This window comes from Zootoca vivipara, chromosome 6, assembly GCF_963506605.1.
Source record: "Zootoca vivipara chromosome 6, rZooViv1.1, whole genome shotgun sequence".
NCBI lineage: Eukaryota > Metazoa > Chordata > Lepidosauria > Squamata > Lacertidae > Zootoca > Zootoca vivipara.
This window is the reverse complement of record NC_083281.1, coordinates 49761548-49784441: the sequence shown is the minus strand read 5'-3', so window position 1 is coordinate 49784441 and position 22894 is coordinate 49761548. Positions and strand designations below refer to the sequence as shown.

Sequence of the window (22894 nt, the reverse complement as noted above, 5' to 3'; positions counted from 1 at the left end):
TTGAATTGCCACTATCCATACTTTTGCATTCCATTTCCCCTCTGACCTCACTGTTTACAACTCCACCCCCCCTGCATTCAACTTCCGTAAGTTTTGAAATGAACGAACCTATGATAGTCGTGTCCATCAATTTCAATGGGACTACTTTGAGCATGGCTAAAGTTGGATGCAATCCAATATAACTACAACAGAGCATTACATTTCATACATCTGCTGAAATTTATGTTCATTTAAGATTGTGCAACCTAGATTTAATCCTAAAAAATTAAATGGATTTATTCCCAGGTTGTTGTTGTTATTTAGTCGTTTCCGACTCTTTGTGACCCCATGGACCAGAGAACGCCAGGCACTCCTGTCTTCCACTGCCTCCCGCAGTTTGGTCAGACTCATGTTGGTAGCTTCGAGAACATGTCTGCAATCCTAATTTGGTGAGCCCCATTGTAGCCAAGAGGCTCTACCTCTGTGTTTGCATATACTGTTGTTTTTAAATAAATGTTTCTTAAATTTTGAGAACACAATCCCAAATAACCAATAGGATATACTAATCAATCAAAGGAAGATGTAAAAAGAAAAGAAAAAACCCAATAAGCCCGCACTGTTAGCGCCCCTGAAAACTCTTCTCTTTTTTTCTTTCGCCAACCAATAAGCGAGCGGAGGGCTCGAAATGGGCGTGGCGCGATGGCGGAGGTGCCGCGTGAGGGGAGTGGGCGTGGCCCGGCGCGCGGAGACCCAGGAGGCGTGGCCTCCGCAGCGGCTCCTAGTCGCCTTTCCCCTCCCCTCCCCCCCTCCGGCACTTGTGAGTGACAGGCGGGAGTTCAGGAGCTGCGAGGACGCGGAGTCGCTGTTGCCGCCACCGCTGCCAGACCGTGGAAGGAGAAGCCGCTTTTTCGCCTCCCGGAGCGCTGCTTCTGCCGCCTCCTCCCCTTCTTCTTCCTCCTCCTCCTCTCCTACGCAGTACTATGAGGCGGCCCTGACGGGGGCCACCGCAGCCCACCCGCCCTGTCTCCCTTCCCCCCCTCCTCGTCCCCCCCTCGCCCCCAGCCCCCTGTCCTCGCCTCAGCCCAGCCCAACGAAGCCCGGCGCGGCGGCGGGGTCTGGGCTCCCCACCCGCCCCCCGATGACTGCGGCAAACTGCGGCGGCGCCAACGACGAGTTTGACTTCAGGCTCATCTTTGGGGAGGACGGGCAGCAGCCGGGCCCGGGGCCGCCGTCGACGACGCCACTGCCACAGCCGCTTGGGCCTGCCGCCGCCTCAGCAGGTGCGTCTCGCGGACCAGGCTGGCTCGCCTGCTGCACTCTCGCTCTGCCGGGGGGTGGGAGGGGGGGTGGGAGGCGGCAGCTTTGCAACTCCTTCCAGCCACTTTGGACTCGACGGGGCTTTGGGGAGGTGCGGCGGGGTAGGGGGAGAAGATTGTCACCAAGTCCTACTCGGAGCAGAGCAGTTGTAATTAACGGACCTGAATTAGTCACGCCCTTTTATTTCGTTGGGACTACTCCGAGCAGGTCTTGGTTGGCTGCAGCCCTTGATTTCCCTACCCCAGTCGCGCTGGCCTTAGGGTTGGTGAGGGGTTTGTGTGTGATGGTGGTCCTACGATTCAGTGCACGTTTAATTTGTCAGGGTTAGTCTCTTTAGGCTGCTGTAACAGAAGCCCCCCATAGTATTCTGGCGGAACTTTGAAGCCTGATAACAAACTTCTCCGAGTAGACGAGTGTAAGGTTACTCAGGAGTAAGGCCCAGTGGTCACAGGGTCGGCGTGAGTAGGATCCGGGGTCACAGGGCGTGGCTGATGTGTATATATTGTGGACGCATGGAGGAGCGAGTAAGCCCCTTTTGGTTCCACTGACTTGATTCTGCGCAAGTGTATGTTAAGTTACTTTGAAGAAAGTGACATTGACCCCAGTGACAGGATTGATGTGCGTAGAATTGGACCATGAGGTCGTGAGTGAGGAACTCTTGAAGGAATAAATTTATTCGAGATTATTTGATAGTGAATCCTATTGGAACCCATTGGATTTACTATACAGTATATGTACTAAATAAGTAAATAAACATGGTCAAATCTGCTTCAGGATCAGTATGCGTAGGATCAAGCTGCATGTCTATTTGGTTCAATTCAGTGACTTAAATATATGCTTGGGGCAGTCCAAAATAAGCCTACATGGGAATAGATCTTGTTAGACCTAGTGGGACATGATTCAAGGTAAGCACACATAGGATTCAGCCATATGTCTGCTGTAAATGCTACACACATTTCACTAGTGAGTAATTGTTATTTATTTAGATAACACTAGCAGGACAGGTGCCTGCTTGGAGGAGCTTACAAACTAAAATTGGGCTCACTTCTGAGTGTAAAAAATGCATACAATTGTATGCACTCAGGGGACTAAGTAGCATTGAACTCTGTAACTATACATAGGATTTGACTCTTATGGTGGCTTCAGTCTTTTGTACACTTTCTTCAAAGCAAGTCCCATTGAACTTTATACTCTTGTTATGGAATTCTGGACATTCTCCCACCCCACTCCAACGGTTTTCTTCCCCACAAATGCTCAAGGACAGATAGATCAGAGAATGAAGCTTGCTTCTGAGTAACCATGAATAAGATTGTTAGTTCTCCAGGTCCTGAATGAGGAAAGAATAATGAATGTTTTGTTTGGGCCCGGAGATCCCAGAAAGTGTTGTGAGATATTGAACTCTTGGTAAGGGAGACTGTATATATCCTGTTTGGAAAGTTCTGTGAAGCTGATAGAAAATAACTTGGGTTGAACATAGTGTATTTTGCACATATGAGGCTGCTGTACAGTATACTGAACTGGTTCATGTAGTCCACTATTGATGCCTCTGACCGGCAGTGGCTCAGGCCAGAGGTTTTCCCCAGCTTTGTCATATGAGATCCTCTTAACTGTCAGGGATTGAACTTAGGACCTCAGCACATGAAAAACACATTGTCTACTATTGAGCTATGAACTCCCTTGTTCTTGGAGGTTCCTGTGGTGTTGAGGCAGCAGGCGCATAATGAGAGAGGTCCTTGAAGGTTGTATCTGGAGTTGTTTTTGCATACGAAAAGGGGTGGTTGGTTGGGGTGCCCAGCTGTAATATTTCATTGATAAAGCAAATTTCAAATGGTCATTAAGTGATATCTGAACTGGGGATTCTGCAGCCAGCTTTTACGAACTGATGTTAAATCAAATTGTCAAACTTTAAGCCTCAAACCAAGAAGCCTACTGGGAGAGCTGGCATTCAGACTATTTTTTGTGATGTGGTGAGTTAGTTCCATAACTTTCTGGGAAGTTACTGGTTTATGATTCTGTTTTCTGGAGGTGTTTGGTTTATTTTTGAGCAGTTTCTTTAAGGTAGTTATGGCAGGTGGGATAACGATGCAATTTAGTGTATTTGGTCTGTAAGAATTATGCAAGTAATGAAAAAAGTGTGGAAGTTTCTATCCTCCAAGAAAAAATATAGAAAAATAAACCACTGAAACACAAAAGAAGGCAACTACAAAACGACCCAACATTCCTCTGGGGGAAACCAACCTGAACAGACTAGTCTGCTATGCCAAAGGTTGTGCAGTAGTGTGAAAATGGAGGAATTGGTGGTGAATCTGTCAAGCTGTTGTCTTAGAGTAAACTGCTTGTGGAAGATAAATACTGTATTTACTTGAGTTTAATGTGCCATCAAATCTAATGCACACCTCAGTTTTCAGAACCTTGAAACCAAAAACATATTTGTTGGCGAATGTAAATGTGCCATCAAATGTAATGTGCAGCTTAATTTTTGCAACGTTATTTGGCCAGAAAAAGCATTAGATTTGAGTAAATATGGGATATTCAAATTACCTTGGCTCTCATTGGTCCTGAAAGCTGCATACTGCTACCTAGAATTGAGGAATCCTGAAGTGCCTTAGAGAAAAAAGTGCAACAGGTCTCAATAGCATGTGCATGATGATTATGAACAAGCTGTGAAAAAGAAAATAAAGAGCAAGTGTATGAAGGAACTGAAACTGGCAGTATTTTGATGAAAGCCCCCGTGAAGATTATGGACATTTTGAGGCACGTTACTTCTAAAGAAGAGCACAGTATAAAATATCCTTTTATCTTGTTTGTACAGTACTGTGTTGTTGAAGAATATTTGTATAACGTGCATAGAACTTGATTATGGGCACAGTCATAGAATCATAGAACTGTAGTGTTGAAAGGTACCCCCAAGGGTCATCTAGTCCAACCCCCTGCAATGCAGGAATCACAGCTAAAGAATCACAGACAGATGGCCATCTAACCTCCCTTTAAAAACTTCCAGTAAAGCAGAGCTCGCCATGTTCTGAGGAAGTTGGTTCCAGTACAGGCAGACTATAAGGTAATCCAGTATTAAACTGTTTAGTGACTTAAAAGTTAATTTGAGCATGGAAATGCATTGCTAGCCACTTATTTTTGTGAAATGAATAACTTACAAATCTCTTAAAACATAGCATAACCACATACCCCCAAGAAAAAAAATGAAGGAAGCAAGGAATAAGGCTAACTTTAGGATCTTAGTGAAGATGATACGCAAATAGCACATGGCTATTTTGGGAAGTCTAGTTTTGAAAATGCACTTCATGTTTTTAAAAATGTACTAGAAAAAACTGTTTAAAAGAAGATTGGCAAGTATTGTTGATTCAAATGAGCTACTTCAACATGATTTGTTCATCAGGTTCCACCTATATTTCAGTGTTCTTAATTTTTAATTGACTTGTAAATAGCTGTATTTCTCATAAGAATTCCCATCAGGTGAATAGGCATGAAAGTTTTTCTAATTTGGAATAGTTACTGTTATTAGTTTATTGGTTGTTTTTTTCAGAAAAGTTATTTGCAGGGTAAAAATAAACATTAAAACCAAGAACAAGAATAAAATAAGAACCTAAATTAGAAAGATTGAGTAGAAAGATGAGTAGAAGAGGCAATAAACATATTTATGGAACCCCCAAATTGAGGACCGAAAGCCTGGGTGAATAAGAATATTTTTTCCTGGCATTTAAAAGCAGATAATGATGCTGCCAGACTTGCCTCCCTGAGAAGAGCATTTCTCCAAGCTTCTCCCCTTCATTGAAACCCCATGACGACCCTCTGAGGTTATGCTGAGAGGTAGTAACTGGCCCAGCAAGCTTCATGGCCAAGTGGGGATTTAAACTCAGGTGCTAGTCAGACACTCTAGCCACTATATCACACTGACATTAGCAAGTGGCAAGTGCCATAACTGTCCTTTCCTTCACACTTGCAAAATTCTTTCCTTGTGTTCTTTAAAGTCTTCAGTAAAACTGTACATACTGCCTCCCACTGTGCAGCTCCACTCATGAAGCACCATTGCAAGTAGCACAAAGGCAAATCCTCTGCACTAGCGCCTCATCATTTTGTTTTGCTTAATTTTACTTTAATATATTTCAAGTTTTGTGTTTCCTTTCATTTATAAAAGAGTGCACGTTTGCTGCATGTGTGGACAGGATGTTGTGCATCGGAAGGGAACTTGCAGGAATATGATGTAAAGTTGAGCCATGCCTTGTGGTGAAAGGCTGTGTATCTGCATGCAAGTGATAGAATCAGGAAGTCTTTAAAGATAACTCAAGTGGGACGCTATAGGTCCTGTGTAACTAGATGTTCCTTAATAATTGGATATGAATAGAGGGATTTTAGAGTTGAGATGGACTGTTTTTTAAAATATTCCCTTTCAGCCTGGATAGGTTCCCCAAACACTTTATGGCTAAAATCCATACAAATTACAATTTAATTAGGGACAAGGTGGTAGCATGCGTGTTGGGGGAGCAGTCCTTCGCCCTTAGAAATTGATGCCACAGTCCAGGCCCCAGGTTTTTCCCACCAAAGGAAAATGGTTTAAAAAACTAAAGATTGACTCAGGGACTGGATGATCATAAATTTAAACCCACAGAAGTCTTCCCTCTGTTGATCTTCTTTCTTTATTCGGTAGCTGAGTAAGATTGTCTTCCATGAACACAGTCTTAACAGTGAGTCCATAAGTGACTGTGGAGACCAATTCTGGATCCACACGTACTTCCACATTGGGGACATAGGTTTCCAGGTGGCAGTTGATCATGGTGAGGGTTTGCCAAATGTGCCTTCCTCTTAGCACGTTTCTCCATTTCATCCTACAGTCTTCTAGACCCTGTCATACACCAGTATGTACGGTATATACCAAGCCTTTGACGTTACTTTGCTCTTGTTAAATAGAATGTTCTTACTAAATATGATTTTTGGCTGCAAAATGTGTTTAACTGGCTAAAATCAGGTAGCTATGGTAGTTCATCTGTACAGAATTCAGAGTTATAAAACTAGTATGTGCAGAGACCCATTACTGACAGTACTGCTGAAATGAAGCTGCTAATAAAAAGAGGACTAAGGCTAAAATAGCTTGAACTGTTTATGTATTGACATTTTGTAAAAGTTCAAAGTTATTTATTGGAAGTGCAAGGTTGTTTTTTGGCTGCTCTTTGAGGATTGTGGCAGTTTTAATGGAGGAAGGGGATGAAGAGTTTGACAGGGTAGTATTGTATTTATAAGCTCACACTGCAAGCTTCTTCATATTGTAAATGACTTAAGACTTTTTGTGGATGACTACTTAAAATAAGCCTCACATAATTAATTCCAGTGTTAGTCTGTTCGCACTGATTGTTGCTGCCTTTGTTTGTATCTGTCCATTTGCATTTATGAAAAAAGAAGCGCCATACATAACACACACAATATTACCAAACTTTGTGCAAATAAAGATGCAAAATTTCCTTGAATTCTGAAGATAGGGAGGATAATGGTGGTAGTTTGTTTAAATGCAGATAAGAAAAACAAATCTACAGTAATTGCTTTCAGAATAGCTTGTATTAGGAAAAGTATTCTGGATAGTATTTTGCATACTTACCGTATTAATTTTACTTTGTTCAAATTACTATAGCTATTAATGGTATATATCTTAACTGGCCCTGGTGAAATATGATAGCTTAAAATTTGAGCCTCAAAATGTTTCGCCTCCCGGAGCGCTGCTTCTGCCGCCTCCTCCCCTCAAAACACAGCATGGCTTGCAGGACCAGACATCAGACTTCCCATACCCCAACCCAAATAATAAGAGACCAATGACTGGTTTTGGGTTAAAACAGGCCACAACTTTATTGAATACAGATGAAAGAGGTTTGGCTTGGGCATCAGGCAAACTAAATACTGTACTTCCTGCCCGCCAACCGGAAGTGATGCATGGTCAATCCAGGCGGGGGTTCCTAAGACTTACATCCAATAGGGTGACCCCCACCGGGATACCGTCTGGGGGAGTGCCTTCGGCCCTGGCCCTGCCAGGGCACACGGACATAGCCACTCCCCCTGGATCCCCAAATATCCCAGCGTTTGTAGGGGCAGGCGGAGACTACAACCTCCTCTCCATCCAAAACAAAGGATTGCCCCAATGCCCAACCAGTTGTGATGATTGCTATGAGGTAGGCAAAACCACTGGGTCAGTATCAATTAGCCCGATGGGCAAATTCCTACCTGGCCCCTGAAATGACTGCCACCACTATAGCCGCAGCAAAGTCATTGACTATCAGCTTAAACCGAGGGTAGTTGGGCGGGGAAACCCGGTGTAGGAACAAACAGGCTGAGCCCCAGGTGCTGGCTGCTTAAATGGGCAAGGGGTGGATACAAGGGAAGCCCACCGTCTGCTCCATCGGCTCCGCCCCTGGCACAGCCCAAGCCCCAGCGTGCATCCCCATTTGCTAAAGCAGGGAGTAGCCCAGGATACGGTTCACAGCCAGTTTGAATTCCCTCGCTGAGGCCCCAGTGAAGCCACCTCCGTCCTACAATGCCGCTGCATGAAAAGGGTGAGTGGGCTTCTTCCCTGGCAGCATAGCAGCAGGAGTAGAGGAGAAAGGAAGCACCCATTGTTTTAGCAATGCTTGTTTACATTAAACCATAATTTATTTTAACAATGGTTTAATGTGACGTACAAACCAGGCCAGTCTGTTGAATGAACAGAAGAAATGGGGCAGATGATGTGGATATCACATTTGTTGTAGGAGTTAAAAGTAACATGCCTTTTCAAGTCCATGTTGTAATATTTTATCAAAGTACTAGCTGGCCCTGCCATGTGTTGCTGTGGATTATTTGTGTGATTTCCCCTACTATGTCTGTGATTGCCCCCTCATCCCCCTCCCTCATCCCTGTGAAACCCCCAACTCTGTCCTGATCCATGACCTATTATGCCCCCTCTTCCCCCCCCCCCCGGCTTACCCCTGTGATTTCCCTCCTCTCCTCCATCCACCCCCCCCGGGTTATCCCTGTGACCCGTTCATTTTGCACACAATCATTCCCCTGATGCGCATGTTCTGTAAAATTTTGCCCTGTCCCAACCCTGACTCCCCTACCCACGTGTGTTATGTGAAATAACATTTATTCTACCCAAAGGCATGGCCCTGTAAAAGGCCCATATTCAGTTGATTCTATGCTGCAGCCTATTCGCCCCCCCCATCCCCCACCCAGGCAGGCCCCTAAATCCACTCAGCTTAGTCTGCAAAGCCAAGGCGAGATACTGTGGAGAGGGCAGGTTTCATCCCTGTGTCTCCCCCTACCCTGTTCTGACCCATTACCTATCCCTGCCCCCTATTCGCCCCCACCACTGCCGCCCCCAGGCAGGCCCCTACCTCCACTTGGCAATGTTGGGCCTTGTTGCTGCAAAAGGCCTGTTTTCATTTGGTTGCTGTGGAATTTTGTGATGTCATCTGGTGACACGGCTTTTGAGGCAGCAGTGTGCAATCTGCCTTTTTATTGGATTCTGCTGGAGTCTTCAGAGCTTCTGGTGGGGACGTCTAATTTGGGCGCCACTTTTTGTGTTTAATCATTATTTTAGGTGTGAAAGGTGTGGTGGTTTTTTTTTTTTGGGGGGGGAATGCCAGATCCCTCACTGATGGGCATGGAATGTTGTGGTCAAATTTGTTACATTACGGTTCAGCAGTTATGAAGAAAGGCTGTGACCTCCGCGCGTGCAATGCCTACATTTATATATAGAGAGATATTGCTTCTTTTAAATAAACTTTCCCAATTTACTTGAAAGTAATATGGATCTTCTTGAGAGATGAGTTGACTGAGTTGCACTTTTGATAACCCTTTAAACACACACATTGTACATGTTTAGAAAATTACAATAACATATTGCCTTCTGTTACCCTTTTTTTTAAAAAAATAAAGCTGTGACTGTTTGCATATTTAAAACATTTATATCCTGCCTTTTGGCCTCGTAAGCTATATGGTGAAGTATAGAGGATATAATTCTGAGAACAAAATAAATATCATAGCTGTTAACCTAAGCACAAATTAGAAACAGCAGCAAAATTCACAATAGGCATATATATTTTTTAAAAAAATCTGGAAGCTGGTGAGGAGGAGCTGGTGGTGGAATTTAGCATGATGAGGTTTTCTAAGTGAGCAACAGAATCTTTTCTCCTAGTTAATTAGGAGGGAAAGCTTCTTTCATGTGTAACTAAAAAAACTGTGGAGATAATGGCCATAAAAATGTTTTATTTAGTGCCATTTATGTACCTGTCAGTTTACAGAGTAATGTAAGCCAAAAGACGGCTCCTTGTCTCTAAGAGCTCACAATTTAAAAAGGGAGAGGAAGATCAAGAAAGAGTAATAGGATGATTGTGCAGCAATGCAGTTGTTGTTGTTGTTTAGTCGTTTAGTTGTGTCCGACTCTTCGTGACCCCATGGACCATAGCACACCAGGCACTCCTGTCTTGCACTGCCTCCTGTCTTGCAATGCAGTTATATATACTATTTTTTGTGTGGAATGAGAGGTTTCGCAGAAGAGTTGGTTGGGAGGGATTTGAAGGATGGATTCATGCAGGAGGGAAGGCCTGTATGGGAGAATGATATTATTTTAAGTGTTCAGGAGGTCTTTAGGTTGAGGTTTTGCTTCAACGTAGTAATTGGGAGGTATGATAATCATGGGCAGGGATATCTTGGAATATGAAGCTTTTGGAGAGCTTTAAAATTAAGAACAAGAAGTTTGTGCTGGTTGTTGAAGAGGACAAGAAGCCAGTGAAGCAAGCTGAGGCATTGCAAGGTCTAAGTAAGGTGAATAATTTGGCTGCCTTATTCTGGTTACAGGTGGCTGAGTTGTAGTAAAAAGTTAGAAAAGATGGTTGCCTTAATCCAGGTGGCCAGAATGTTCTGGATTGGTCTTGCCAAACAAAGGTTTTGACATGTTATAATAGGTACACTCCAGAGGAAACTTGTGGTATTTGAGTCTTATCTGAGAGGCATGTGGCTATATTTTGCTACCCTAAACAAGTTTGAGATGGTCATCATGACACTACCAAACTTCATGGTGGGGAAAACTGAGTGTTTCTTGAGTAAATGATAAAATAAAATAAAATAAAATCCTACTTGAAGTGGTTTTCTGGAGAAAACCAGTGGAACTTGATTGAGAGAGACTGTAAGACTAAAATGTTGAGCAGGTGCCCAAGAGCTTGGTGTATATAGAATTCTAACTATTTTCTTGCACAACTTGCCTGTTTTGTATCACTTTACAAATACTTAGTAATTTAAACAGGTTTTTCAGTTCAGTTTGTTTATAAATCTGCAGCAGTGAGAGTTTATAAATGGAGAGGAAAACACAGCCATGAAGACATTGGACATTTGGTTAGCTCATCATAATTTACGTAACATATGGAGTTATTTATCTCTTACTTTTTAGTGTTCCTTATTTTGTCTATAATGAATACAGTAAGCTTTCATGTCTTCTCTCAAATCATTGCAGAATAAAAGTTATGTTTATATGAGATAAGGATTGTTTGTGTTTAAAAAACTGTTTGAAAATGAAACAGACAGTTGAGGTTATAATTAAGTGAAGTTATGAGCCAGTTAATAGAATGGTTGGATTTTGGAACTGGTTATTGGGATTCATATCCCAGTTCAGCCTTGAATCTTGGAGCAAGTTATTTCTTCCAAGCTTTGGTTTTTCTAGCTAACAGGACCAGTGGTCAGGGATGGTGGGAATTGAAGTTCAAAAACAGCTGGAGGGCCAAGTTTGGCCATGCCTGCACTAAGCCAAAGGTAAACCATAGAGGAGTGATATGCATAACTTGTAAGCCAAACTATGACTTAGCAAGGTCATGTGATCCACTTTGCTCCTTCCAAGTTCTTTTTAGTGTTGCACTGTACTGAACTAAGCTAAGGTTTGGCTTGACATGTTGGCCAAAAAAGGACTTGTGGCTAAACGTTCACCCCACTCAGTGCCATTTTTCTAGAAAAAGAGGTACCAGAACTCACCATGAACGCCTCCCTTGTTCTCTTTTAATGGCATTGCTACTCACCTGAGAGATGCCAGAACCAGTGAGTTCCGGCTGAAAAAAGCCCTGACCTCACTAATCACGAGCTGTTTGTAGGGGAACTTAAGAGAAATTTGGTGGGAGAGTTGTTGGGATACCCTAGGGGTGGGCATCTTAGCTGAGGTGTTTTTCTTGCTTTTAAAACATGTTGACAAGCACTGTATTTTGCAGGCATGACTTCCAAAATGCTAGCAAAAGGCACCTTTTAAACAATTAAAAATTGGGTAATGTAGTGAAAGCCATACATAATGGAGAATATTCACTTGAGCTTTCTGTTTAAATTTTCATGTTTTCTCTGCACCATAGATGTATAATGAAGGTTTGTGTGTGTGTGTGTGTGTGTGTGTGTGTGTGTGTGTGTGTGTGTATGTAACTTCAGAGATATTCATAGCTGCCAAGTCTCCCGCTGAAAAATGCGGGATCAGCAGCGGTGCGGCACTGGAAGTTGCTTCTACGCATGTCAAGATACCATAGTCAAGATGCTGGGTTGGGGTTTCATGTAACACCAAACCATGGTTTAATATTATGTGTGAATCAGGCTAATGTGTAGGTGGTTTCTTTGGACTCATGCTTCTCCTTCCACAACAGTATTTTCTGATAATACTATCTCACATGCAGCACATCCAACTAAGGGAGATGCCGATGTACTTTAATAGTTGTTGGCGCTTGTATCTTCTAAGGCAGTGTTTCCCAACTGGTGGTCCGCGGACCCCCAGGGGTCCGCGAGCTATGCGAGAGGGGTCCGCAAGACTGGGACTCTGGTGAAGCAAGATGGCGGCGCAGAGCTCCTAAACTCGACAAACGTGCTAGCGCCGCCAAATCAGCCCCCAAACAAGCAGAAAGCCACCCAAACCGCAGCCGCTGCTGCGTGGGAGCCGAACCCTTCCCCCGCGTTCTAAGGTATCTTCTAAGGCTATAGTATAGCTTACATTATAAAAACCATTACTTGATCATGCAGTTCAATGTGAGTTTGTCATGTCAGGGCTCAAATGTGTGGAGGAGAGGACAATTTGTTTTTATATGGCAGTTTAATTACTGTGTTAGCTTCTGTGATAATGCCAAAACATTAGGCTTCTGGATTCTTGTCTAGAGACTGTATTGGCATTGTCTAAATTTATTTGATAATGTTTTCCTGTTCCATTCACTCTCATTAGTACAAGAATCTAGAACAGGGGTTCCCAACAAAATTTTCTCGAGGACCCCTCATCGAGCCGCTATTGTGACAAGGACCCCCATTAATTCCTAATCCTAAAATTAAAAAGTGAGAGCCAAATTAAGAGTCTTTTTAGTTACAACAGAGTACTCCATCAGTATACAGTTAGTTTTAATTTTCAGTTCTAGACCACATTTTACCAGCTTCTTTACAAGAATATCATGGGGCACCTTGTCAAAGGCCTTGCTGAAATCAAGATAGGCTATATCCACAGCATTCCCTTCATCTACCAGGCTTGTAATTCTGTCAAAAACACAGGATTTAGCCTGCACTGGTCTTGTTTTGAAATGCAAGTATTGAAATAATGTACAGTTCCAATTTAACCACTGGCTTGTTTAGTTCCCAAATCTTTCAATACTGCTCTTGGCTCAAACACCACCAAAAAAATAAATACATCAACAACATGTACTTGAAATGCATACTGTATTTGGACAGCAAATAACATTTAAAATGTGCATTTTGAGAGAAAGGCCCTTAAAAAAAAATCATGTTTAAATGTGAATTTTCCTGCAGACTTTTAGAGAAAAATCTGCAGGCTAATATGGATGGACTCATGACTTGAACATATACAGAACTGATATTAATGAGAAATATACTTATTTACTTGTCCCTGTTATAGGGAGTAAGGCAATATAGGAAAGAGGTGTGAAAGGCCCCCTAATTTCATTAAATTACCAAGTTTTAACTTGTACTGTTCAGATACTAAACTAAAGCAGTAGCTGTAGAATAAAGGACCCTCACAATCAGCTATCCCAATCCAACTCATGCTTAAGGCCCATTGAAATCAATGAGGTATAAATCTGTCGCAACTCACTTGGCCAAGAATGCACGTGGCGGCGGCGGTCTCAGCGGCTCAGGAGCCCTTCGGGCAGCGCGAACACGCTGGCTGCCCTCAGGAGCTCGGTGGCGCTGCGGCGCGCGCCAATAATGCCTCGCCGGAAGTCCAACAAGAAGCTGGAAAGATTCTCCCGCCGCAGCTGGACTCCGCCCCCTGAGCCCTATTGGCTGGCAGAGGGGTATGATGCGGCGACGGGGAGGGGCTGGTGCAGGGGGCTGACTACGCCCCCCTGCAGATGCGGGAGTCCCAGGCAGCGGGCGCCGGCGGGCGGTGGGCGGGTGGACTCGCGGGGGAAGGGTTCGGCTCCCACGCAGCAGCGGCTGCGGTTTGGGTGGCTTTCTGCTTGTTTGGGGGCTGATTTGGCGGCGCTAGCACGTTCGTCGAGTTTAGGAGCTCCGCGCCGCCATCTTGCCTCGCCAGAGTCCCAGTCTTGCGGACCCCTCTCGCATAGCTCGCGGACCCCTGGGGGTCCGCGGACCACCAGTTGGGAAACACTGATCTAGAAAATCGCAGTGAATAACTGAAATACTTGGTGTGACTTTATACAGAATGTTTCTGGTGATGACAGCAAAGCTTTTTGTCATCCTTGAGTTAAGTCTATGATATATGCCAGTTAAAGGATAGCTATAACATTAAATGTGGGATTAATTGTTGAGACTTGTTGGTCATACATAAGATAGGCTTCTGGTTAGTACATTTTTACTGCTGTTGTTTATATCAGGTGTGGGGGAGCATCCAAGTGTTGAATTACAACTTTCTGGCCATCGGCCATGCTTGTTATTGGTGATGGGCGTTATAGTTTAGCAGTATCTGAAGGGCTGAAGGTTCCCCACACCTGGTTTATTTGAAGTCTGCATTAACTTTTGTGCTCAGTGATTCAGTTACTTATATGCACAATACAGGCAGCGAGCGATTTATGTGTGTCTGATATGTGCTCAACTTTGCACAATGCGCAGCATACTGAACTTGGAGATGACCTGAAAACCTCTCAAAAACATCACATGGATAGAACACGGTGAGGGCAGGGATGGGACAGGGCAGCCTTACGCAGGCCCCACTCACATATGGGCATCCAGAATGTAACCCCCATGTAAATTGGTTGCCTGTCTTACATATTGTCTAGGTCAGGCTTTGTTGCTTTAAAAGTTGAATAAGCCTAACTTTACATGCTGGTGTGCCATTACCGACAAAAGGTCATTTGACATGTGTATATACAAACAATGGAAAGCTCAACTTGGCACTGCTCTGACATTGGATTAGTGCAGAGATGATTGTCCTAAAAGGCAGTGTCCCTTAGTTGTGCAATTCCTATATGGACAGCACTTCTTTGTAGCCCAGAGATGGAGAAGCTTTAGGCCAGGGGTGGCTTTGGGCCGGAAGCCCACCGTGCCGATTGTGTGGTGGGCCAGAGGGTGGGGGAGCGCATGGCTGTGCGCGCCCATGCCCATGCGCATGCGCAAATGCTATTTCTGGCACACTCCCAACCTGGAAAGCGTCGGAAATAGCAGAAGCCTCCTCCGACCCGGAAGTACACTGGAAATGATGCTTGCGCATGCGCGCAAGCTATTTCCGTCACTTTTCCGGGTCGGAAGTCGGCAGCCACACTGCACCGTGCCAGTAAGAGCGGGCGGCAGGGGTCCCCGGGGGGCGCATAAAAGAGCCTCGGGGGCCATATGTGGCCCCCAGGCCGTAGTCTGGGGACCCCTGCTTTAGGCCTCCAGATATGGTTGGACTCCAACTCGCATAATTGCTGACAATTGATCATGGTGACTGGTGTTGATGGGTGTTGGGAGTCCCACAATATACAGGAAGCTACAGGTTCCTCGTCCCTGGTGTGGGCCATAGTACGTGAGTGGCAATTTTACATGTGTGTGTGTGTCCCAACATGTGTACACACAGTGGGGAAGGCAGGAAGATTCTGACCAAGTACCGTGTTTCTCCAAAAATAAGACACCGTCTTATATTTATTTTTCCTCAGAAAAACACACGGTGGCTTATTTTCAGGGGATGTCTTATTTTTTTAAATTAAGTATGGTACAGTTAAACTGTTTAAATTAAGTATGGTACAAGGTTAAACTGCCTATCACTATGGCTTATTTTCTGGGTATAGCTTATTTTCGGAGAAACACGGTATATCTGACAGAAGTACCCCACATATAAGGGCATTGGCCCATGGTCTGTATACAAAGTTTCATATTCATTCTCATACAGAATAGCATTCTGTTTTAAGAATTCTACAATGTATTAAGTGGCCTTAAATATACTGTGGATCTGCTGCTGCTGTGTAGATTATGTTCTCTAATGAGAAAACATCAGTTTGTTTAAAAATGCATGAGGTTCGGTGCTCATTTTGTTGTAGCCACATTTTAAACATGCATTTGTCGGCCTTTGTGCTTGAAAGGGTAGCTGTACAAACAAGTTAGACCTTTTTTTGGTCAGGATAGACTAGAAGGAGGAATATTGGAAATCTTGGTCTCAAGCAAAGCTACAGGCACATTTAGCATTTACACTGTACAAGTGAGAAATGTGTCAAACAATGTTGAGCAGTTGTATTGTTTGTTTAGCAGCAGCAATGATGACATTCTGCTGGTATTGTAATTCATGAAATCAACACTATCGTTTGAATCATTTGTTCACAAATGTCTGTTTCACTGAACTGTAAAGTTATAGGCCCTGTTTGGATGTGATGCAAAAGCATATTTTAGCAGTACAAGGGCTTCTTCAACAACAGATTCCTATATTCCTGCTGTTTCTGGTTGGGGCTGCAAGAAAGGGATTGAAAGCATCACCTTCCTAGTTTAAACTAATGCTGGCAGTAATTAATCAAATTATGTACTGTATAGACTTCAACAAAAATATGAAGATAATATTCCCAGCTGATGATATACTTCTAAGCAAAGCTTTTTTAAAAAAAGATGCTGCCCAGCTTTAGTATTGAAGTACTTCTGTTGCCATTTGTGTGCTGAGATCCTTTAAAAGTAAAATGTGAAGAAGTACAGTTAGGCTGCTAGGTTTTTTAAACCATTCTTTGAAAGAACACACGGAGAAAATGAATGTGCATGAATCTGGTACATGTGGTCTGGAAAGGATAGGCTGCTTGTTTTTTGTTTTGTTTTTTAATAGTGAGTATTGTCTGCCTTCAAGGATAGGGCAACTTGTCTAAATAAAATAAGCATACTGAAGGAAGAAGTTTTCTTTCTGTAGAATTCAAATTTTGCAGGAAGCTAACAAACTTGGTGCAATCTGATCTTACCTTTTTATTAATGAATCTGCCTTTTTTTAAAAAAAAAGTTGAATGATTTTTTGTAATTATTTAGTTATGTTATATTAATTTTATCTCCTGTGCTTTTCTTTTACATGGCTCTCTCAGTATTTTGAAATGTTAACTGTTTAGGACACTTTGTTGAAGACGGGTAATGGAATTGCTACAAATGTCAGCATAATGAAATGTTTAAATAGTTTACCAAGTTACAATAACTGCACTTCAATGTCTCTCTCTTTCAGATCTTGAACCTGATGACTGTGCTTCTGTGTGCATCTTCAGTGTAGATCATTCATCATCTGTAAATCATCCTATTTGTATCCCTTGTCATGGATTTCAGTCACATCATTCTCCTTTGTCTTCGCCTACTAGACTGCAGGGTCATAAAAGCTATGAAGGAATGTGTGAAGTACCACAATCAAAGTACAGTGCACTAGGTGGTCCTAAGACATTTGAGTGTCCTAGCATTCAAATTACATCTATTTCTCCTAACTGTCATCAAGGAATAGAAGCCAGTGAAAATGAAATGCACACGAATGGCCCTCAAAATGAATATATGGAAAGGCCTTCAAGGGACCATTTGTATCTTCCTCTTGAGCCATCTTACAGGGATTCGTCCCTTAGCCCAAGTCCTGCCAGCAGCATTTCCTCCCGAAGCTGGTTCTCTGATGCCTCCTCTTGTGAGTCGATTTCTCATATTTATGATGATGTGGATTCAGAACTGAATGAAGCTGCTGCTCGATTTACCCTTGGATCACCTTTGGCATCTCCTGGAGGTTCTCCAAGGGGCTGTCCAGTGGATGAACCCTGGCAACAATCTTATGGATTTGGGCATGCCTTGTCACCTAGACAATCTCCTTGTCATTCTCCTAGGACTAGTATCACAGATGAAAATTGGCTTAGCCCTAGGCCAACCTCAAGACCATCATCACGACCTACATCACCGTGTGGGAAACGGCGACATTCTAGTGCTGAGATCTGTTATGTTGGTTCACTTTCTCCTCACCATTCTCCAACTCCCTCTCCCGGACATTCTCCTAGGGGAAGTATAACTGAAGACACATGGCTAAATTCTTCTCTTCATGGTCTGACTCCTGGCCTTTCACCTTTTCAGTGTTGTGCAGAGACTGACATCCCTCTTAAAACACGAAAGACCTCTGAGGATCAAACTGCCATTATATCAGGAAAAATAGAGCTTTGTTCTGAAGAACAGGGTAGTGTATCACCATCACTTGAAACAGCAATAGATGATAGCTCTGGAGCCCAGCATATGTTAAAAAAAGACTTGTCTGGTGACCAATTTCTTTCTGTTCCTTCACACTTCACCTGGAACAAACCAAAGCCTGGCCATACTCCTATCTTTCGGTAAGTGATTGTGGGAGATGGACTACTTGTGCTGTTGTCTTTATATGTACATATGGCTAGAAGTTGATACACTGTAATACAAGATAGTAAATCTCTTTAGGCAGTTGTATTCCTAAGGTATTTTGTTGTAAACAAATCACCTAGTGCCTGAACATTATATTGCCTCACAATTACAACTAAATTTTTTGTAAATCATTGAATATGTGTAGAGGTAATTTGGCCTAGACACAGGCCTCATTCAAGCATAGTGCTAAGCTATTTTACGTTTCACTACCAGTTTTAACTATTCGAACCTGGATAAACTGTGGTCAAACTTAACTATGGTTTAGGGAAACAAATCAAGTCATGGTTAGTTTATTTCCCATGGATTATTTCCCCAGGCTATGGTGAAAATTAGTTAAGATAAATCAGTTTTGGATTTGGATATAACAATAAATTGCAAACACTTAAAAATGAAAGTCAAAGTTCCTGATCTCTTTGCAGCCTTGCTAGAGAATTAGAGACTAATGAAGAGGACGGGAAGAGACTGCCCGTAGTTTAGTGTTTAAAAAAAGGTAAAGGACCCCTGGACGGTTAAGTCCAGTCAAAGGCAACTGTGGGGTTGCAGTGCTCATCTCGCTTTGAGGCCAAGGGAGCCGGTGTTTGTCCACAGACAGCTTTCCAGGTCATGTGGCCAGCATGACTAAACCGCTTCTGGTGCAACAGAACACTGTGTATCCAAAGCAAACCACAGTGACCTGGTTCACATGACATGGTAAGCCAAACTATGGCTTAGCATGACTATGCAAACATGGACTTCCAGAGAGGAGCTTGCAAATGGACATGCTGGTTGGAGCTGATGGTTCTTGGAGTCCAGCAATATCTGGAGGAGCACAGGTTGCCGAATCCTGCTCTGTACCCTTCCAAGCTGTAAACAAGAAAGTACATATGCTGCTGTTATGGTACTACACTCTGTTCTTTGCTAGATGTTCTACAGATGTAGTGTAGAAACAGATAGGAATTTCGCCTCTTATCTCTTCCACTCCCCCTTTTCTCCACCAGAATGTAGCATGTTCAGAATCTTACGATCAAAGTAGGGCACATCCACACCATACATTTAAAGCACATTTAACACATATTTCAAGCACATGGCTTTCCCCAAATAACCCCAGGAACTGTAGTTTATTAAGGGTGTTGGGAATTGTTGCTCTGTGAGGGGTAAACTATAGCTTCCTCAGGATTCTTTTTTTGGGGAACGCCCCCTCCCCCCCATGGTTAACACAGCACCCTTTAGCTCTTTTCAATATTCAGCTGGGGCAGCTACACAAATATATCCAATTAGGGACTTGAAATGACAAGCCCCATTGTTGTTTTGAAAAGTGTTTAGCAGGGCCAGTTCCAGAGATTTCAGTAGTTGGTGTCCAGACATTTTAGTAACTTAGCAAAGTCCAAAACTGCAACACTTTTTCATAAGTCCAGCATGTATGCTGGAATGACCCTGGTTCACAGTATCCTCTCCATCATAGTATTGAATTAGATATCTTCATTTGAAACAGTCTCATACGCATCATATACCATTTTTGCGCAATTTTTAATGTTTGCTCCCTCCTACTAGATGATATGGATTTAAATAGGAATGTTAGTCACATAGAATTCCAACAACTGCCTTCAATCAAAATATTACTCTCTCTTACTCTCACATCCATTACAGGCCCTCTGCAGTGCCCATATCAATGTTTAAATGTAGTCATTTACATTACCACACTTTTCCTTGGTTAGTTGCTCTTTTTCAGATATTTCATCTGGTCCATTGAAATTGATGGACAAGGCTAACTTGGGTACATTAATTTCAGTGAGTTTATCCCAAGTAGAATTTAGTTGGATCTACAGCCCACAGAGTTTATGTTGGGTATGTTGAGCCCACTCTTCTCCTTTAGATCTTCCTGATAGAAAAATGAGAGTGCTTTAAATAATGCCTACCCATTTCCCTTCTTTTATCAGTGCAATGGAACAAATTGGGTATTATTACTTAACATTTGTTTACTAGCCAGATGACAGAAATCAGAAGGCTTTTTTAGATTTACTCTGATTTTGAATTAGCAATTGAACAATACTTACGGTAAATCCTTTTAGGGTTATCAGTCATGGGTTATCAGCCATAGCTATTGGTGACTGCCTAAACAGAAACAAAGCATATCTTAACTGTGTATTGCTCAGTAACATAAGAAACTAAGCTATATTAAATAAACAAAGCCGTCAAATATATTTGTTGACCTGGGAATAAGTGTCCCCATAAATCCAGCAGGTACCTTTGAAGTTATTAGGTGTTAGAAGAATAAACAGTTTGATGTTTACGCACCATCTAATGTATCTTTAAAAATGCAGTTATAGAAGTTAACACAGGTGTGTGTGTTTGCGTGTGGTGTTCTGATTTTCAGTATTTTAGCAGTGGCAAACATTCCGACACCAGTTTAAATATACTTTGGTGCCATTAAGCATTGGCGTGGATCCTGAAACCACAATTGCTTTGCATTTTCCTAGGAACTGGAACCAGAATGACAAACTTACTGGCTGTTGGAGCATCCAAACTTCCCCAAATAAAGCGCCATGTTCAATTACCAATGTAATAGTGGAAGATAACCTACACATACTTGATTCTTCAAAATTGTGTGGTGCAAGGGCAGAGGCAAAAGAGAAAAAAACCCTTGAAATGAACAGTGTAGGCTAAGGCAACATTTGCTATATAAAGGTAAAGGACACCTGACAGTTAAGTTCAGTCGTGAACGACTCTGGGGTTGTGGCGCTCATCTCACTTTACTGGCTGAAGGAGCTTATGTTTGTTCGCAGACAGTTTTTCCGGGTCATGTGGCCAGCATGACTAAGCTGCTTCTGGCGAAACCAGAGCAGCACACGGAAACGCCGTTTACCTTCCTGCAGGAGCGGTACCTATTTATCTACTTGCACTTGACGTACTTTCAAACTGCTAGGTTGGCAGGAGCTGGGACCAAACAACGGGAGCTCACCCCGTCATGGGGATTTGAACTGCCAACCTTCCAATTGGCAAGCCCAAGGCTCAGTGGTTTAGACCACAGCGCCACCCGTGTCCCTATATGTAAAGCATATACCAGTTAATCCTTAGCAACAGATTTCCTGTGTGCTTCTTTGGACTAGTTCCCACTGGGGTAGGTCAAACTGTTGTGGTTTTAGTGCTTCACATGCTGCTTTGGAGATTCTCATGACTAAATACACCCCCATACATGGGTGAAATATCTACCCTTGCGCAGACAGGCAGCATATTGGGGGAAAATTAAGAAAATACCCAGCTGGGACCAAGCAACGGGAGCTCACCACGTCACGGGGATTCGAAATTCCAACCGGCAAGCACTAGGCTCTCTGGTTTAGACCACAGCGCCACCACGATTCCCAACATTTGCTATACTTTGTGTAAATAGGTTTGGGGCAATTGGTGCTGTTTGCCTAAGAGCAGCTAGTAGCCTGACATGCAGTTTGACAAAATAACTTAGGTATAACAATATTGCCCCTTGGAACAGGAAGCCTGTTTCTCAAGGTTAGAACTGTAAAATAGAAAGAGTTTTGTGGCTGATCACTCCACTCTTTGCACACTTGCATGTTAAAAGCAGTACACACTTTCTGCATTAGTTTGGCAATGCTTCTCTTGCTTGATAATCCTTATCCAGTTCTGCCATAGATGCTGGGCACTGGTAACTGCTGTGCTGTCAGACAAACAGTTACCGTAATAACCATAAAGAATTCAATTAATCCTGTCATGTTGTTGTTGTTTAGTCGTTTAGTCGTGTCCGACTCTTCGTGACCCCATGGACCATAGCACGCCAGGCACTCCTGTCTTGCACTGCCTCCCGCAGTTTGGTCAAACTCATGTTCGTAGCTTCGAGAACACTGTCCAACCATCTTGTCCTCTGTCGTCCCCTTCTAGTGCCCTCAATCCTTCCCAACATCAGGGTCTTTTCCAAGGATTCTTCTCTTCTCATGAGGTGGCCAAAGTATTGGAGCCTCAGCTTCACGATCTGTCCTTCCAGGGAGCACTCAGGGCTGATTTCCTTCAGAATGGATAGGTTTGATCTCCTTGCAGTCCATGGGACTCTCAAGAGTCTCCTCCAGCACCATAATTCAAAAAATCCTGTCATAGTCTAGTTGAACTACTGTGTAAGTGTCATTAGTGTTCTAACTAGGCAAATGAGATTCTATGTTCAGGTGCTGGATTTAATGAGTGGTTTCCATTTTTATATGTTATACTTGGACTAGTTTTAGTCGCAAATAATTTTTCTGTCCTCCTGTGAAATAAGGTGTCAGAGTAGATATGCAGCCCATTGGCTAGGTGCCTTGGACCAGTCAGCTGGGTAACTTTGAGGTGGTGGTGTATATTTGTTTTGTTTTTCATAAATGCGATCAATTTAGTGTATCATTCTTAATAGTACATTGACCTCTTACTGCAGGCTTGTCTTGATGGTGGGATATGAGAAATACTAATAAGCAAAAAAAAAAGGTTTTTGGATAATGTTCTCCCTAATGAACATTTTAAAAATCTGCATCTTTTTTCTGATAGTTTGTTTACTCAAAAATACATTGCTAGCAGATATGATTTTTACCTTGGTCCCCTCTTCTTATTTAAAGTTTAGTTCTTATTTTGAGTAAAGCTGACATTTCTTCTGGTATTTTTGTAGGAATTTTCAGTGCGTCATTCTCTTTCCTCTAATGTTAGAGGACAAAATAATGGTGAATAAAGTGTATGCATTTAATTATAATACAGCTGCTATTATTGTCTGCTATTGACAGAGCAGTTGCCATAAAGGGGTGATCTTTCTAATAAGAACTCTCATGATTTCTATCAAGGTTGATAATAC

The 22894-nt window shown here is 42.8% G+C and overlaps 1 protein-coding gene across 1 annotated transcript in view; it reads left to right on the top strand.

The window, feature by feature from the left end:
- The first annotated feature begins 787 nt into the window (after positions 1 to 787).
- Positions 788 to 22894, top strand: part of NFATC3 (nuclear factor of activated T cells 3) — a 54422-nt gene continuing 32315 nt past the window's right edge. Inside the window, exons 1-2 of the mRNA XM_035117883.2 lie at positions 788 to 1259; positions 16910 to 18032. Of these exons, the coding sequence (XP_034973774.2) occupies positions 1118 to 1259; positions 16910 to 18032 (1265 nt within the window). The 5' untranslated portion in view covers positions 788 to 1117. The remainder of the gene's footprint in view (positions 1260 to 16909; positions 18033 to 22894) is intronic.